This window comes from Schistocerca serialis, chromosome 2, assembly GCF_023864345.2.
Source record: "Schistocerca serialis cubense isolate TAMUIC-IGC-003099 chromosome 2, iqSchSeri2.2, whole genome shotgun sequence".
NCBI lineage: Eukaryota > Metazoa > Arthropoda > Insecta > Orthoptera > Acrididae > Schistocerca > Schistocerca serialis.
In genome coordinates this window covers 603,530,135-603,549,244 of record NC_064639.1, presented here as the reverse complement: position 1 = coordinate 603,549,244, position 19,110 = coordinate 603,530,135, and the positions used below count along the sequence as shown (strand labels likewise).

The window sequence follows — 19,110 nt, the reverse complement described above, 5'->3', positions numbered from 1 at the left end:
GCCATCGGTGTTTGCTAAAGTTATCGAGAAGGTTGTATATACAAGGTTACTGGAGCATTTAAATTCACATAATTTGCTGTCAAATGTTCAGTTTGGTTTTAGAAGTGGTTTAACAACTGAAAATGCTATATTCTCTTTCTTTGTGAGGTTTTGGACGGATTAAATAAAAGGTTGTGAACGCTAGGTGTTTTCTTTGATTTAACGAAGGCTTTTGACTGTGTTGACCACAAAATATTACTGCAGAAGTTGGACCATTATGGAGTAAGGGGAGTGGCTTACAATTGGTTCACCTCTTACTTTAAGAACAGAAAGCAGAGGGTAATTCTCCGCAATATTGAGAGTGGTAGAGATGTTCAGTCCCAATGGGGCACTTCTAAGTGGGGCGTTCCCCAAGGGTTGGTGCTGGGGCCACTGCTGTTTCTTATTTATATAAATGATATGCCTTCTAGTATTACAGGTGATTCAAAAATATTTCTGTATGCTGATGACACCAGCTTGATGGTGAAGGATCTTGTGTGTAATATTGAAACAGTAACAAATAATGTAGTTCATGAAATAAGTTCGTGGCTTGTGGAAAATAATTTGATGCTAAATCACAGTAAGACTCAGTTTTTACAGTTTCTAGCTCACAATTCAACAAGAACCGATATTTTGATCAGACAGAATAGGCATATTATAAGCGAGACGGAACAGTTCAAGTTCTTAGGCGTTCGGATAGATAGTAAGCTGTTGTGGAAAGCCCATGTCCAGGATCTTGTTCAGAAGCTAAATGCTGCTTTATTTATCATTAGAACAGTATCTGAAATAAGTGACACTTCAACACGAAAAGTAGTCTACTTCGCATATTTTCATACGCTTATGTCGTATGGTATTATTTTTTGGGGTAATTCTTCTGATTCAAAAAGGGTATTTTTCGCTCAAAAACGGGCTGTTCGAGCTATATGTGGTGTAAGTTCAAGAACCTCTTGTCGACCCCTATTCAAAAATCTGGGAATTCTGACATTGCCCTCACAGTATATATTTGCTTTAATGTCGTTTGTTGTTAGCAATATTAGCCTATTCCCAAGAGTTAGCAGCTTTCACTCAGTTAATACTAGTCAGAAATCAAATCTGCATGTGGAATGCACTTCCTTGACTCTTGTGCAGAAAGGAGTGCAGTATTCTGCTGCATCCATTTTCAATAAGCTACCACAAGAACTCAAAAATCTTAGCAGTAGCCCAAACTCTTAAGTCTAAACTGAAGAGTTTCCTCATGGCTCACTCCTTCTATTCTGTCGAGGAGCTCCTGGAAGAGCTAAAAAATTAAGCAAATTCCAGTGTTACATTGTTGATTTTCTTCATTTAAACTTACGACTTGTCACCTGAATATGTTTTTTTATATTTCATTTTATCTGTTTCTAATATCGTGTTATAATTTCATGTATTGACTCATTCCATGACCATGGAGACTTCTCCTTAATTTGGTCCCACGGAACAATAAATAAATAAATAAATAAATAAATAAAAGTAAAATAACAACTCAATAATTCTGTCCGAAAAAGGGTTAGGAGTAATATGACAACAATTTTCATACTCTTTTTTGCAGGAGGCATCATATGTGTGATAATTCTAAGGTATTTGAAATATTATTTTAAAGTGGCGCAGGCATTACTCGTTTACCACTGCCAACTTTTCTTTTGTTTGGACTAATTCTGAAGTTTTAGCCCTACTCATCATTTTGATCATAACACAATTATGAGACACACTACACACAGTATAGTTATTTTTAAGTTGGCCACGTAGGACAAAGCACTAACACTACAGGTTGTTCCATCTTATCCTGACTTCTACAGATTCCAAACTAGGGAGACCAGAGATCGAAAAAGTTTTCTGGGGAATGTTTGCAAACAGTACATGAAAGTCAACAGTTTGCAAGCATCATTATATCACAGTTATGTGTAATTTTTTTCTTAAAGAGAGAATCCAGTTGAGGTTGCAATAAAGATGCATTTATTAGTTCTTCATCTGTGAATTTGGTTAATGAAAAACTAATAAATCCATCTTTAATGCAACCACAAGTGAATTCTCTCGAAAACGTTACAACGGTTGCTGTAGCAGTGCCAGAACGTTTAAGAATGGAGTGGAATGACTTAAGTTTCTCTTTGTTTTAACTCCATTGCTGTTTTACTAAATGTAAATGGTGGGAAACTTACAATCACGATAAAGCAAAAGTGGGTGGGAATTAAAATGCTGAATACAGATAATTTGAAGGGAGTGATAAAAAATGCTGTCAACAGTGGGAATGTGAAAGCATGGTTATACTGTATGTGCAGTAGCCAGATAAAAATCTAAGATGAATTTTAAGAAGAACTTTCAGCGGGGGTGGAAGAAAGGAAGTTATGAACTAAGCCACAGAAATACAACTACTGTCATCTGTGCTTGATACTTCATTAACCAAAGGCATTCTTAGTCCATTTACTGATATACAATGTTTTTCAGGTACAGCTGATCACTCTCTCCCAATGTCTGTATTAGGTTGGCGCATAAGTTCATAGCGTTTTTGATTTGCATGTTGGTATTAAAGTTACTATGGGTTTATTTATTGACTATCACATATTATTTGTATTTCAGTGTTGCTATCTGAGTTTTACATATTGTCATTTAGAGATAATGAGTGGAGCTGTGGACCCTAGAAAATGGAGTGCCAAGTCGAGCATATTCTTCTGTTTGAGTTCAATAGAGGGCTGACAGCAGTGAAGGCATCCAGAAACATTTGTCATGTATGTGGGTAATCCCACTGGACAGAACACATCAAGAAAATGCTTTCCTCATTTTAAGGAGGATTGTTTTGACATTAGTGACCTTCTGCGAACGGGAAGACCTTCAGGATTTTAGGAAGATTGTTTAAACACATTAATCCACAATGCTTCATGTCAGTGTACTTGAGAACTGGCAAATGTGATCAACTGTAATCATTCAACCTTTGTGCGACACCTGTATGCAATAGGGAAGGTTAAAAAATCAGGTGTATGGGTACCACAAGCTCTAAGCCAAGAACACAAAATTCAGCAGGTGGCCATATGTTCATCCTTGCTTGCTTGTCATCAACTGGGCATTCCTATCCTGTATCATTACTGGTTCTGAGTAATGGTGTTAATGTGAGAAAAAGAAAGGAATGGTTGGGCCCAAACAAACACCAGCTCCCCGTACACAGACCCGTCTGCATCCACAAAATATGATGTTATGCATCTGATGGAACAGTGACAGAGTGGTGTATTACTAATTGCTTCCCTGAGATGTAATCATCACTGCTGACATTTATTGTCAACAAATGAGACATCTATAGTCCCAGAATCGAAGAGTTAAACCAGCATTGGCACACTGTTGTAAATAATGAAGGCTAATAAATTATTGATGGCTAAAGTCTCTGTTGTATTTATTGAACTTACAGGTGTTCCAGTTTCAAAATGCTGTAGAAAGAGAATCACTACTCTGAATGTTGTCAAATTTTTAATAACATATTACTGACAATAGGGAGAAACACCATGGAACACTACATAAATAAATAAAAATAATAACGAAAATTTTACCAATAAATGGTACACATCTGTTCATCAGTTTGCATCCAGGACATCCAACATGAAGAACCGAGCGCTGCTGGCAAAGCTCTTTTACAAGAATGGTGACTGTGCACTCATAGTCCTGTAGAACTTCTGGACACTCAAGGGTATGAAAAATGGTGTTGATCCAATGTCTGCTAAAGATCTGGACAAAAGGTTTGTAGTGCTGTGTGACAGAGAGAGGAAAGCAGTTGGTCCAACAACTGTCAATGTGGCCTTAGCATTGCAGGAGGGGTTGAGTGGTGGTGTGCAGACATGCAGGGCATGGGAAATTTGCCCACACATTGGATATGCTGGTAAGTATGGTGCATAAAATCTCACAAAACATCCTGCTTTGCTATTCATAGAAAATCACTCATGTTCAGGAGCTGCTTCTAACTGCCTGCCAGCAACACACATTTTAGCTCTGGAATTACTTGCTCACCTGGTAGTGTACAATAAATGGCCATGGAACATTCTGTGGCCAGACAAAGCCCACTTCTGTCTCCAAGGACATGTCGATACACAGAATTGCAGAATAATATGGGCAACTGTGTCAGATAGCTTTGCTATATAGGTGGTGTGGTTTATTTGTCACCTCAACCTATCACAACGTTACAAGTGGAAACATAAAAAAAAAATTTAAAGGGAAATATGAGGACTGTTCAAAAAATTCCACAACATTCTCAGTTTCACACCTATGGCGTGTTAGAGAGAAATGCAGTTGGAATTCCTGTACATGCCTGTGTTTAATGTGTAGCTGCCGAAAGTTTCAGTGTTGCATGTCTGTTAGTTATTGTTCAGTGCCGTACTGAGTAGAACGTTGTGGCACACAGTTTGAGAATTTTGAGATGGCAGAGATGGAGGAGCAACGTGCCTACATTAAAGTTTGACTGAAACTCAAGAAACCTTTACGTAGAAGCACCAAGCAATGCACAAAGCCTAAGGTGATGAGTGCTTAAGCCGTATTCAATGCTGTGAATGGTTCACATGGTTTAAAAATTGCCAGACGGAAATTAAAGATTACCCTTGTTCAGAACACCCTTTGATGTCTACCAATGATGCTCATGTTATGAACGTCAATGAAATTGTGCATGCCCATTGAAGACAGACTGACTGACTGACTGAGAGATTACAGAAGAATGTAACATTTTGGATTGTTCAAATGAGAATGAGATGTTCCTTAAGAGAATAGTAACTGGTGATGAGATGTGGGTCTGCAGTTATGATGTTGAGACTGAAGTTCAATCTCCACAATGGATCGGGAAAGGTTCTTCAAGACCAAAGGAAGCTCGTCAGGTCTGGTCAAATGTCAAAGGCATGTTGATAATTTTCTTTGACTTTGAAGGATTAGTTCATTATGAATTCATGCCGCAGGGACACACTGTTAATTGACGGTACTATTGGGACATGTAAGGACTCCTGCGAGAAAATGTGAGAAGGAAATGGCCTGAAATGCGGCCAGACAGATCATGGCTCTTGCTTTGTTACAACACACCAGCATATTCATCCCTGCTGGTGTGTGACTATTGGACAAAAAACGAAATCACTGTACTGCCTTATCCTCTGTAGTCTCCAGTCCTGGCAGACTATTCCCCCCCCCCCAAAGTTGAAAACCACATTGAAAGGACGAAGATTTGCAATGAGAGATGAGATACAAGAAAATTTGCAGACAGCGATTCACGTGATCCAGCAAGAGGCATACCAAAACTGCTTCCCGAACTGGAAATGGCATTTGGGGCAGTGTATCAATTGTGGAGGAGAGTATTTTGAAGGAGACGATGCACACATAAGTAAAAGAAAAGCGTAGAAAAATTTTGTGGACAAAGTTCGAGAATTTTTTGAAGAGACCTTGTATGTAAAGTAGTAATTGAACAGCTGTCTAATTAATCAGTGAAAATATGTAGTAGAAATCAAGCTTTTCTTTTGGCAGTGATGCAGAGAGAATGCTGAAGATACAGCTGATTCCAGAGACCACAAATGGACATCTTGGTCTGGCTGCTACATGAAGCTGCAACAGTCATCACCTACATTGATTTTGTCATTTTATCTCTACAAAATCTATATATGTTTGTCTTGAAATATGGTTCATGTTGCAATTAACATGAACAGATGAGCAGTACCTTTTTCTTTCAAGAACAAAAGCAGATTGTCTTGTAGGGAAGACACTGGTTAAGTGTTACTTATTTTGTATGGTAAGTCTATTTGTACATAGTGAATACAGTTAGCATGTTCTGAGCTATAACACTAGCTTGGAATTTTGGTGCATCCCATGAAATTTGGTTCCGGTTATCTTTTTGTAGTGAAGTTCGTTCAGACAATATTATGAAAAAATATAGTTGCTATTCACCATACAGAGGAGATACCGAGTCGCAGATAGGCACAACAAAAAGACAGTCACAAAATGAGCTGTCAGCCAACACAGCCTTTGTCGAAAGCATGTGCACATGCACGCACACACAAATGCACAAGTGTGTGTGTGTATTTTCAACAATGGCCATGTTGGCTGAAAGCTGATTTTGTGACAATCCTTTTGTTGTGCCTATCTGTGACTCAGCATCTCTGCTACATGGTGAGTAGCAACTATCCTTTTCATAATATTGTTACATTCCATCCTCGATTTTTCACTGTTTGAAGTTAGTTCAGAAGTGCTTTTCCAACCACTAGGGAGATTCATCAATTAAATGATGGTGGTAGTGGTGGTGGGTGGTGGTGGTGGTGGTGGTGATGATGATGATGATTGAATTTGAAGGAACGAGTTAGCTTATGTAGTACATCTTGAAGTTTATTTGATAGAATATAGGTATATGAGTTTGATTTTGTGGAATGGTGGATTTGATAGTTTCCTCAACAGAAAGCACGTGGAACTGTTAGTCCACTCTACGTATGTGTGTGTGAGCTATATTTTGTCTGATGATTGATGGAGATTTGTTATACTTGAGATAGGTGAAGTCTTGAGGTGGAGTGACTGTTGTTGTTATTGTTGTTGTTGCTGATGTGGCAGTCCCTAGCGAATAGTATTCAGGAAATACTATTATTTTGTACTGCATAGAGTGCCTGGCACTAAAAAGTTGAGATTTACCCTAGTGAATGGAATGATTTAGACCTGAAATACTGCAAAACTTATTAATTACAGTTGGATACAACATACGTTCACCCGTTCTGCATTCTATCAACCCTTGTCTTTATGTGATTCTAGTTACAAAATTGGAAAACAATCTGTTTATTCTTTGATTTCAGTCTGGATCTATCTTTTTTGTTAAATAAATACTTTATTGATTATTCATCTGATAACAATACACCTCTTACAATGAATGGGATTGAGTACCAGCAAAGAAACTAACCCCCTCATCAAAATTGTATCATGCAACATAAAGAAAACAAAAACCCCATGTGTGAACACCACTTTTAACTAACAATTATACAATAAAAATCAAAGCTGTGCATCTTCAGACAGTGACAGTTTGTGAACTTCCTCATAAATCTAATTTTATTATGGTCACTTGTCACTGTGAATACCCAGAATTACTACATAGCACAGCCATATAAACCAGATAATTATATAGCTCAAGCTTCAGAAATTTATGATCAGAATAACAGCTTCTCAACTCAAATGGCTTTTGGATAGCACAGAGCTCACAGAAGTGACCTGCTCCAGCACCGATTAGAAGTCTTAGCTTCTGTTACTTCTAATATGACAAAGCACTCTTAAGGTTGGCTGCCAAAGACATTTGTTACAAGTTTCTTCATTTTAAATAGCCACCCTTTGGGTGTATCGACAAGTTCATTGCATGTATATGATTGTGGCTTTTCACAAAAGTATCCCATAAATGTGTTAAAATTTATCTGTTACTGCAGTCTAGACAAAAGTCATGTATGGTTAAGGCTCATATGCAGGTCTCTATGGCATAAAAAGCTCCAGTGCAGGACTACTGTATGACATTTTAAATGAATTTAGGAAAGATAAATCTTATGATGAAAGAAAAATCCAATAACTCTACTCTGGGTGTAGGTGCAGGAGGAATATATTGCATAGTGTGCCTTGATCTTTCAAAGAAAGTGCAAATGTCAGGTGTATATTTTTTAATGTAGTCTGCGAAGACTTGACTGTGAACATGCTTGGCAGATGGTGAATAAATGGAAAAGTATGCTTGCAATGCAAATGGGACACACGCTGATACAACTATTCATTCTAATTGTGCGCTAACGGTACCTGTATAAGACTGATAAGAGTCGCCAACAAACACAGCGTGTCCACCTTTTGTCCTTAAATCACTAAAGTTGTTCAAGCTGTAGAGTTTGTAGATTCTCAGCAAAAGCAAGTCAGAGTTCAGGATACAAACAGGTTTTGCCAGAGGTATGATCTTTAGTTCCTTTGGGCAAGACCTGCAATGATTCAAATTCTTTTAGAGATGGGTGCCATCTTTCATAGGGGTCTCTTGTTGCACTTTCTTATTCACCACTGTGGTGAAGTGCTACATGAGAGGGTGGAGCAAAGGGAGTAGTGAGCTCTGTTACTAATACATATAAGTCTATACCTCTGTCAACTATATCAGAGTTTGTTTAAATTTTCTGATGAGACCATTTTGGGTCTACTTTCTTGACCTTTGATTTAATTTTGGAAACTGCTCTTCCCAGCTGTTCATATGGGGTAAATATTTAACTGATGTGCTTTATTTATTTTCATTCCTTTTTCAGTAACCAGTGATTGCTTAACCTATTTGATTCATTGAATCATTGTATAAATTACCATGAACTTTCTTTCCCAATACAGCCATACAAGTGCATTTTCACTTGCAGTTGTTAGCTGCAGCATTTATAATTTCTGCTTGTAGCAAGGAATATCATACAGGGGGTTTCAGGAGTGCAAACACAAAATATAATACCTCTGTCTTGAATATCTTCTTGACTTCAGCATACAATACACCCACTGTCACTGTAATTTGCTAAATTTTTCACTTTAGTAAACTAGTTATTCTTTATTTCATACTGTATCTGCACAATTAATGAATGATCGAACAATGAACATGGTGTGCTTATCCATGGGCTGCTTCATTACATCTTCCTCATGTTTCATAGCCAATGTAGTATGGTTAGATCTCTGACATTCAAGACATGTCTTACTTCCTGTCAAAAAAGCCTCTCGAGGTATTCAGATGTAAATGGCAAAATAAAACGTAGGAAAAAGATAACAATTTTTTCCAGCAAGCCTTCTACATGTATTTTTGTGACACATACTAGTTCTGAAATTAGGCTGTGTCTATACTCATTCTATTGTGGACCATCACAATACATTCAGTGAAGTTAAGAGCTGACTGCAGCTCAACTTGAACAGGGTACCCTGAATACTTCATTAAGTTAGTTACTTGTTGAGCTGTTGCTGCCTTGATATGATTGGCACCATTTCTTAGTCACTTAACATATTTGAGATCATTCAGAATCAAGAGACTTTCTAATGAAATCTCTTCATGTTTTATACCTACCAACTCAGTCTGTATTATGGGAAGTGTTCAATTTAGCAAGCTTTAATGAGAGGACCAGGTACCAAACTCTTTGTAGTTATTCCTTGATAGGACATGCATTCCTTTGAGTATATTGTCTATTTGTAAACTGTTAAACAATTTTGTTGGGATAAGAAGGTAAAATTCTATGTAGTTACTCCAAGAGTGGGCCTTGCCTGGGCAGATCTATTAAAAGTGAGGTGTGGTTCATGCCTAAAAGTTGCTAACTAATGATTTTTTACCACAACAGCTGTCCCTCCCATTTTGTACATCACTCACTCGCAAGTTAAAGGTTTTTCCCTTACCTTCAAAAATTCATACCATTCTTACAATCTGGCTGGTTATCCAAGAGCCCCATTTGTCTCCATTGTTGCTTTGTATCATTTTTGCTGACGCATAGCCAAAATATATAGTGGTGTTAACAAATACCCCTGCCCAGGGACCTACATTCCTCAAACAGATACCCGGTTGAGATTGGTTGGTTTTCGTGAGGTGTGAAAGTTACAGTATAGGTGAAGTTTTATAACATGTCTGGTACTTCACTTTTGGTGATTAAGAGACAAATAGCTGAACAAAGAAATGGTCATACTTCTTTTGAAGATGATTCACCTGAAGGATGTCTCAGAAGATGAAAACAGAGAAAATGCCTATTGTGGCACCATTTCTCAGAAATGTTTGAAGTTTTAAAAATAAGGAAATGATTTAGTGAGTTGATTTGTTACTGTGGATGAAGAGTGGGTCCAAAACAATAAGGGTAATAGATGGAAGATGGTGGCCCTGCACGAACTGGCAAATACCATACACATCTTCTGGACCAAATGTGTGATAAAAATACTAGAAAGTAACCAATACTGCAATAAGAAAAAGGGGTGAAGGGCCATCTTTCATCAGGACAAAGAAAGATGCTTTGACAATGAAAAACGTGGAGGATATGTAGTATGAATTTTTGGAAGATACATCCTAATCAACAGATTTAGCACCCTCTGAATTTACCTTTTTCGGAATATAATGAAATTCATGGGTGACAAACCAGTGTCCAATAAAGTGGCTTTGACAGCCACAAGTGAGTATTTTGTACCCCTTCAAGAATTGCACACAAGAGGTGAAATCTCATTGAAAGTATGTTGGAAAAGCACACTGGCATAAAAAGGTCATGTATTTTTAACCAATAAATCACAGTCTTTTACTACCAGACCAAACATTTTTCCCACTGGTCTTACAGGCCACAATTTAGCATATGAGGAAATCACAACATCCACACGAAAATCTTTTGTTGAGTCACAGAAATCTTATATCAGCATCACTACACCACAAACTATATCACACGCATATCATTTAAAAATACATTTCTTGTCCTGCAGCATACATTTTAATTCAGTGACTGTTTCTGCTCACCATTGTTTATTCTAATAAGACAGTTAGAGCTTAAAATCTTGTCACTATCTAGATAATTCAAAATGCAGTTCCAGCTATTTAGCACAGGGAAGGAAGAAAATCAGTTGTGAGCATGTTCAGGGAATGATTCTAGATTTCACCACAAGAGGTTTGGGAAACAATGTAAAATCTCAGAATGCTTGCAATGTAATTTAGCTCTCACTTCTCTCAAATACAAATTCAGAGTCTTAAACACACCTTTAATCTCTGTTACACCCCACTATTCTTTCACTTCTTGACATATACTTGCTTTATCTCTATTGAGTTAGTAATACATTCCTATCTCTATTACTTTATTGACATATGCGATGCAAAACCCTTTTCTTCACCTGTATCAGTTTATGTTCAAATGGAGTGCAGAAACTTTCATTTCTCTAAATTATTCCTTCTCACATCAGCTCGTATGACTTCTTCCTTGAATCTTGAGTACTGTATATTTTATGGAATCTGCATTCTCATATGAATGTTTGAAATTAAATATAATCCATCAAACCATTCTGCAGAAGAAACATATTTCGTTTCCGGGTCTTTTTAAAAAAAAGAAAGATCACATACACAATTAAACAATTTTCGAAGAAAGTTGTAGGATAGTGTACAAGTAGCTAAATATGTCACCGCTGAACTGGCTGGTACACCACTTACTTCTGCTGCCACTATAGTGTTCATCAAACCTGGTCTATCTCAACTATGCGATTTATACCTAAAATTTAACAAAGTTGGCTACTGTAATTGGTTCACCTGTCAAAAGATATACAAAATTTTCAAAATGCAAATTACCAAGAAATTTGTGGGAACATATGAATGACAAGAAAGAATTTTAGCATGATGTTCCTTACGTTAAATCCAGGCAAGGGCCCGCCTGAGCTGTCTCCATGACTGTCAAGCAATTCTCTATAATGCCACAGTGAATAACCTCACACACTGCAGCTGCTTGTTTAAGAACAACCTGGAGTTCTGCATACGTAACATCATTCAGCGCAGGCATAGAATTAGCACACAAAATTACCTGAAAAAGTAAACGCAAAAACTATGAGCTGCCTGGAACAATGTGATGAGTGGGTTGTATGTGGAAAGCATTCAGTCATTAATCACCTAACAGTTTCTGTTGTGGAAAAATTAAGCTGTTATCTACCTGCCAATCTACTCAGTTTAAAGATGAGAACACACACACACACACACACACACACACACACAACTATGTGCACATAAGGCATGCACAGTACAGATCCTGTGAAACAACTCAAGAAATACATTAGTACATTAACAGTGTTGTTCTACAAAACATCCATATGCTGTACTAATGACAATCTGCTAAATTTGTTTATAATTATCTTGGCTATATCCTATAAGTGATAAATGAGTATTAAACAAACATTTTAACTAGCAGACACAATGTGTTTTTAAGAAAAATGCTACTTTTTTACTTCCACTTTTTAGATGAGGTTTTCTTCTTTTTAAATCTAATTATTGCAGAGCAAGTTCTGACAAATACACATCTGCTAACATCAAAACATATAAAAAATGAGATCACAAAAAGATTTATCAAAAGTCATGTTTAGAGTTTAGTTTAGTTATTTGTATGATCCATCAAACGTAACCGTGGCTTACTATGATGCGGAACAAGTCAGTTTTACAGCTACAGTATACTACTTCTGCCAAAATATGGAAATTTTCTGACCATTTATATGACTGTCGTAAGCTAATTTGTTTACAGAGATCTCTACGTAACTATGTTCAGTCCCCCTGCCCCCTGCTCACTCACTCACTCACTCACTCTCTCTCTCTCTCTCTCTCTCTCTCTCTCTCTCTCTCTCTCTCCCCACACACACACACACACACACACACACACACACATATTCAGAAAATCTGCTCCAAGCAGATATAGCTTCAGTTCTACATCTACATGGATACTCTGCAAATCACATTTAAGTGCCTGGCAGAGGGTTCATAGAACCATCTTCACAATTCTTTATTATTCCAATCTCATATATCACGTGGAAAGAATGAACACCTATATCTTTCCGTACGAGCTCTGATTTCCCTTATTTTATTGTGGTGATCGTTTCTCCCTGTGTAGGTCAGTGTCAACAAAATATTTTTGCATTTGGAGAAGAAAGTTCGTGATTGGAATTTCATGAGATGATTTAGTTGCAATGAAAAACGCCTTTCTTTTAATGATGTCCAGCCTAAATCCTGTATCATTTCAGTGGGACTCTATCCCATTTCACAATAATACTAAACATGCTGCCTTTCTTTAACTTTTTTGATGTACTCCATCAGTCCTATCTGGTAAGGATCCCACCCCGGGCAGCAGTATTCTAAAAGAGGACGGACAAGTGTAGTGTAGGCAGTCTCCTTAGTAGATCTGTTACATTTTCTAACTGTACTGCCAATAAAACACAGTCTTTGATTAGCCTTCCCAACAACATTTTTTTGTGTGTTCCTTTCAATTTATGTTGTTCATAATTGTAATTCCTAGGTATTTAGTTGAATTTATGGCCCTTAGATGTGGCTGATTTATCGTGTAACTGAAGTTTAACGGATTCCTTTTAGCACTCATGTGGATGACCTCACACTCTTTGTATATGAAGTTAATTTCATTACATACTAAATTCTTTACATCTGATGGACTAGTCAATAATTTTTATGGCACTGACAGATAGTTTAAGTTCTGCTTGGAGCAGAATTTCTGAATGCTGAATATGTAATTTTTATTTTTATTGTGTGTGTGTGTGTGTGTGTGTGTGTGTTACTATAACTGCATCATAGAAAGACACAGTTATGTTCGATGGATAACTAAACTAAACTCTAAACATGACTTTTGATAAATATTCTAGTATTATATTAATGAATGTTATTGTTGTTTTTGGACTGTGATTGATTGTTGACAACAAGCTTAATAAGAAAATAAATGCTCTGTGAGTCTGTTGTCAGTGTATCCAATTGCTTAAAGAGTTGGCTACAGGAGACACCACCATACATTATCATTCATTATTACATCCTTTTGTGTAACAACACTTTTTCTTCTATGGTGAGTTATTGATTGACAAGTTGAACATGTTAATTGGCCATAGTGGGGGGGGGGGGGGGGGGGGGAGGGGGGGGGGGTGGAAGAAAGGAGTAGAAATTAAAGACCAGGAAGAAGAAATAAAAACATTGAGGTTTGCCGATAAAATAGTAATTCTGTCAGAGGCAGCAAAGGACTTGGAGGAGTAGCTGACTGGAATGGGCAGTATCTTGAAAGGAGGATATAAGATGAACATCAAAAAAGCAAAATAAGGACAATGGAAAGTAGCTGAATTAAATCAATTGACACTGAGGGAATTAGCTTAGGAAATGGAATAATTAAAGTAGTAGATGAGTTTTGCTATTTGGGCAGAAAAATAACCAATGATGGTTGAAGCAGGGAGGATATAAAATGTTGACTGGCAATGGCAAGAAAAAAAGTTTCTGAAGGAGAGAAATTTGTTAACACCTAGTATAGATTTAAGTGTCATGAAGTCTTTTCTGAAAGTATTTGTACGGAGTGTAGCCATACATGGAAGAGAAACATTGATGATAAACAGTTTGGACAAGAAGAGAATAGAAGCTTTTGAAATGTGGTGCTACAGAAGAATGCTGAAGATTAGATGGGTAGATCACATAACTAATGAGGAGGTACTGAACAGAATTGGAGACAAAAGAAATTTGTGGGACAACATAACTTGAAGAAGGGATCTATTGGTAGGACACATTCTGAGATCAGGGGAACCCAGTTTAGTACTGGAGGGAAGCAAAGGAGGGTAAAAATTGTAGAGGGAGACCAAGAGATGAATATGATAATCAGATTCAGAAGGACATAGGTTACAGTAGATACTCTGAGATGAAGAGGTTTGCACAGAATAGAACAGCATGGAGAGCTGCATCAAATCAGTCTTCGGACTGAAGACCACAACAGAAACAGTGAGAACTAACTTTGTCACATAATTAGGTGCAGTTACATTCCAATTCAAAGTAGTGTGTGTTGTTAACTCATAGTGCGTGTGCAAAAAGTCACAGAAAATACCTTCATGAGAAGTGTGAAAACTTGCTGTTAACTTTGTTAATTTTACTGACAAATGGAACGAGAGAGGTGTGACTGTGCCAACAGAGAAAACACAGCATATGCAAGCAAATGTTGGAAAGTGAAAGCCAGGTCAGTCAATTGTGTGCAAATAATGACCAGGGGGCAGGAAGCCGAGTGGTGGAGGATTCAGGTATCTGTTCCAAAGCAGAATAAATGAAATCCATATTTCCACTCACAATACTGGTAGATGTGTTATTAAACAGCAATTTCTGCAATACTGCCATGAGCTGTGCTGCATGCAGTATGACACAGCAGTTAGCATCACTGGTGGTGTGCTGCAGCTCGCCAGTTCAAATCCAACCATCCCCAATTATTTGTCATTTAGTATTTCTGGAAGGCTCTCAAAATTTCTTACATTTTTATATTCTGGAATATTTGATGTTTGTATAAATAGCTGCACTCTGCCCAGCAGTTCAGTTCTGTTCTGGTTGTACATTGGTGACTGTAATAAACATGCTTTCGTGCTGAGTGTTATATTTCATTGACTCAAAACATCTAAAGCATTGTGGTTACAATAAGACAATGTAAAAGCCATTGCCTACATAGACAGGAACTGGAATACATGCGGTACATCATTCTCACAGCTGTATTCACGAGACCAATGGATTCTAAAACAGCAGTAAGTCAACTGCACATCAGACATCCATCAGTGTTTTCCTTCCAGACACACTGATCAGGACACTGCAAAATGACAAAGGATTTGAATGAGTCGCCAAATACAACAGGTGAAATGAAATCACACATTTAGCAAATGTGTACTTTTATTTGGAAAGCACAATCCTTCAGTGGCTCAAGAACAATGAAGAGAAGCTCAATAGCTGGGATAAATTCTGTGCCAAACTGCAGAAAATGTTTGGTGATAATCAGTTTGGAAGAACAATTGAAGAATAGGGCTCAATGTCATACAGAAGCTACACAGTCCTACATACAGAATGCTTTAGCCCCATGCCAGTCTGTAAGTCCAAATATGACAGAAGATGACAGAATCTCACACTTGATGAAAGAAGTCACAGAAGATGTTTTCCAAGCTCTTCTGGTAAACAACAGAGGGATTCCTCAAGCGGTGCATATAAATGAAACAGAAAATAGGCAATCAAAGGAGGTATAACTGACTCCCGAATGTGGTCGCTATGGCAGTTGTGGAAGATGGCCATACCTTGCCTCTCTAATATGCCAGATTGTAAAGGAAGATATACAGCATTTTATGGTAACCAGAACTGTTGGACCAAGTTAACTAGGGATGTTGACCCAATGTGTCAGAAGGTAAAAGAGAATGTTGAAGAAGAATTGCACCAATCTTTAACGCAAATCTCCACCACCAGTCAATTGCACCAGAAGAATTGCACCAATCTTTAACGCAAATCTCCACCACCAGTCAATTGCACCAACAGCAGCAGAGTCACCTGAGAAAGACATCTACTCATTGTTGTGTATTGATGACACCTCAGACTACTTGAAAGAACAAGTACTTCATAACTATGGACATGTGGACAGGTTACTGGTAAATTGAGGATGTTGAGGCTAGGGAAGGACTGCCTTCATAACACCAAACGGCCTCTATAAGGTTAAAGTTATGCCATTTGGAATATGTAGCAGCTTTGAGTGTATGATGCACAATCAGCTTTGACACCTTAAATGGACAAAGTGTCTTTGCTATATAGATGACATCGTTGTTTCTCAAAGACTTTTACACTGCCTGACAACCATGTTGAAGCGTGTTCAGATTCCAGGCCTACATCTGAAACCAAAGAAGTGCCTCTTCACTATCAAAGAATTTAAAATCTTGCGGCATCTAGTGAATGTTGATGGTGACCATCCAAATTCAGAGAAAATAAGAGCAGTCAGAAATTTTCCAACTCCTTAGAACAGTCATGATGTGAGAAGTTTTCTTGGAATGTGTTCTATTCATGATTCACAAGATGCACCAAGGCATGTATTTTGCAGGAAATACAGCAAGGAGAGCTAGATTTTCCTTGAATGGTGTACAAGATGTTTCCAGAGAACTCTTCAAGCCTGAGAGAAACCACTATATAACAGAGAAAGACTGCTCTGCAGTTGTTTGGCTCATCAAGGAGTACAGGCCGTATTTACTTGGTGAACTATTCACCAACATGATGGACCACCATCCTCTATGCTAGCTCATTGTCCTGATTGATCTGTCAGGTCGACTGGCGAAATAAGCACCAAGACTTCAGGAAAATGTCATTAAAATGGTATAAAAAAGTGAATGCAAACACAAGGACAATGAGCACATCCTGTGGTAGAACAAACCAGCATGGATGAAATCTCAGCCATCGTTGCATAAATGACATTTCTGCTGAACAGAGGGAAGGTCCAGCACTGCTAAAAACCACAGAAACCTTGAAGGAGGAAAAAACCATCCAAAGGAGAATTCCAGCTAATAAACAGAACATTTTGTAAGAGGAACTGTGATCCAATGGGGCAGAAATGGTTGCTCGTCATCCCAGTTCACCTACGGTCAGCTATACTGAAGTGTTTATGATGCTCCAACATCTGGTCACCAAGGATTCAAGAACACTCTAGATAGAATTAGAGGCAAGTATCACTGGCCAGGTATCTGCTGATCCATTAATCACTATGTAAACCACTGTAAGGTATGTCAGTGATGAAAGCACATGCTGTAGCTACCTCTGGGGCATCTAATGCCCCTTCAGCAGTGCCATTCCAATGGATCGGACTTTTGAAGCAGCACGGAGTACCCGGTTTGGTAATCTCTGATTGTGGAAAAGTTTTCGAGTAGAGACTAGTGTTAAAGGTAATTTCACATTGTGACATCACCAGCAGCATAACAAGACCGTAGCACCCTAAGACGAATGGCCTCACAGAATGCTTTGATAAGACACTGGCAGATATGCTCTCAATGTATGTTGATGTTTCAGAGATTGAGATATGATACTGTCCATTGCGACATTCACATACAATATGAGGGGGAAACAAAAAAACTGTAATAAAACTGTTGTGGGCGGAGTATGGGTAGTAGGTATTTCCGCCACTAGGCATGTACAGCAAACTCACTGCCAATTCAGTGCCTCCTGTGTTGTCAACCTGGCTTGTTCTGTTCATCTGCAGTGATTGTTTTTGCTAGTGCTGTTTTGCTGTTGTTTTGTTTTTTATGATGGCAAGTTTAAATTAACAACCTGCAGCTGTGAAATTTTGTTTTCTACTCAGTGAAAATGTGCTGAAACTGTTTTAATGTTGAAAACAGCTTAGCAAGATGATGCTAAGGGAAAAACTCAAGGCTACAAGTGGTTTGCTCTATTTAAAAATGGTAACAGGTCAACTGATGACAAACCCCATTCTGGACGTCCATCAGCTGCCCAAATCAGTGAAAAAATTTGAGAGTTTGTGCTCACAATAAATAAAACCTTTTATTTGGAAGTTTTAAGAAGATAAGACAACAGTGTTTGTCACAAAAGACCCAATATCTGGCAGACAGTAGACTGATTCTTCCACCACAACAATGCACCCGCATAAACAGCCATCTCTGTTAGACACTTTTTGGTGAAAAATAGCATGGTTCCACTGCTTCATGCATGTTACTTGCCTGACCTGGTTCCATGTCACTTTTTCTTATTTCCACACATGAAAAGGGGTATGAAAGGACACTGGTTTGGCAACACTGAAAAAGTGCAGAAAAAAAAGAGGAAGGAGCTAACAGTGGAAGCACCAGTGGGACAAATTTTTTTGTTGTAATGGACAGTATTTTGAACGGGTAAGGTTGTTTTGTAAACAATTTGAAAATTTATAGCTTTAAATTTTTATTTTTTTATTTTATTTTATTTTTTTTTTGGGGGGGGGGGGGGGGGTCGTATCCCCTTCTATAGCAAAGCAAGACACTACAGGGTCACACTGCTCTTTCTGCGCTACAGTCACAAAGTCAAAATGGAAATGGCTACATTGTTCCCATTTCAATAGGACAATACTCAGGATGACAATATGAAACAATATGACTATATGAAACTCCTCATCAAGAGGACTGAAGAAGCAAGCAGTTGGCTCACATACAGACCTTGGATGCCCAGGAACGAGACTGAGAATATAATGTGAAGCACGAGATATAGTCCAGGAGATTTGGAATGGATTTTTATGCCTGTGCAGCAAGTAGAACTATCACACAAGCTACTGAAGTGCTGCTTTGGGTCATATCGTATCCTTCATCACTTGTCAGACACCACATATGAGCTTGAGGATTATGATCCTTCATTGAGAAGACAAAGGTGCAGAGACATGATCCACACCTTCCATATGAAGCACCACTACAGTCCCGATGCAGACTGATAATATGAATGCTTTGTTCAAGGAAACTAAAGACCTGCCAACAGCCACAAATCTTTGATGAAAGGGGCTATCTCTGATCCTCGTCACAGTAAAGGGGACATGACAACATGACCAGAAAGCAAGGACCCAGCAGCAGTGCCATATGGAGAACCACTAACAGGATCTAGCTTTAATCAGTTCCATTGAAAATTTC

At 38.1% G+C, this 19,110-nt stretch overlaps 1 protein-coding gene across 2 annotated transcripts in view; it reads right to left on the bottom strand.

The window, feature by feature from the left end:
- Positions 1-19,110, bottom strand: part of LOC126457642 (4'-phosphopantetheine phosphatase) — a 163,974-nt gene that overhangs the window by 23,259 nt on the left and 121,605 nt on the right. For both annotated transcript variants that reach the window (XM_050094113.1, XM_050094114.1), the window contains exon 14: positions 11,350-11,519. In XM_050094113.1, the coding sequence (XP_049950070.1) occupies positions 11,350-11,519 (170 nt within the window). The remainder of the gene's footprint in view (positions 1-11,349; positions 11,520-19,110) is intronic.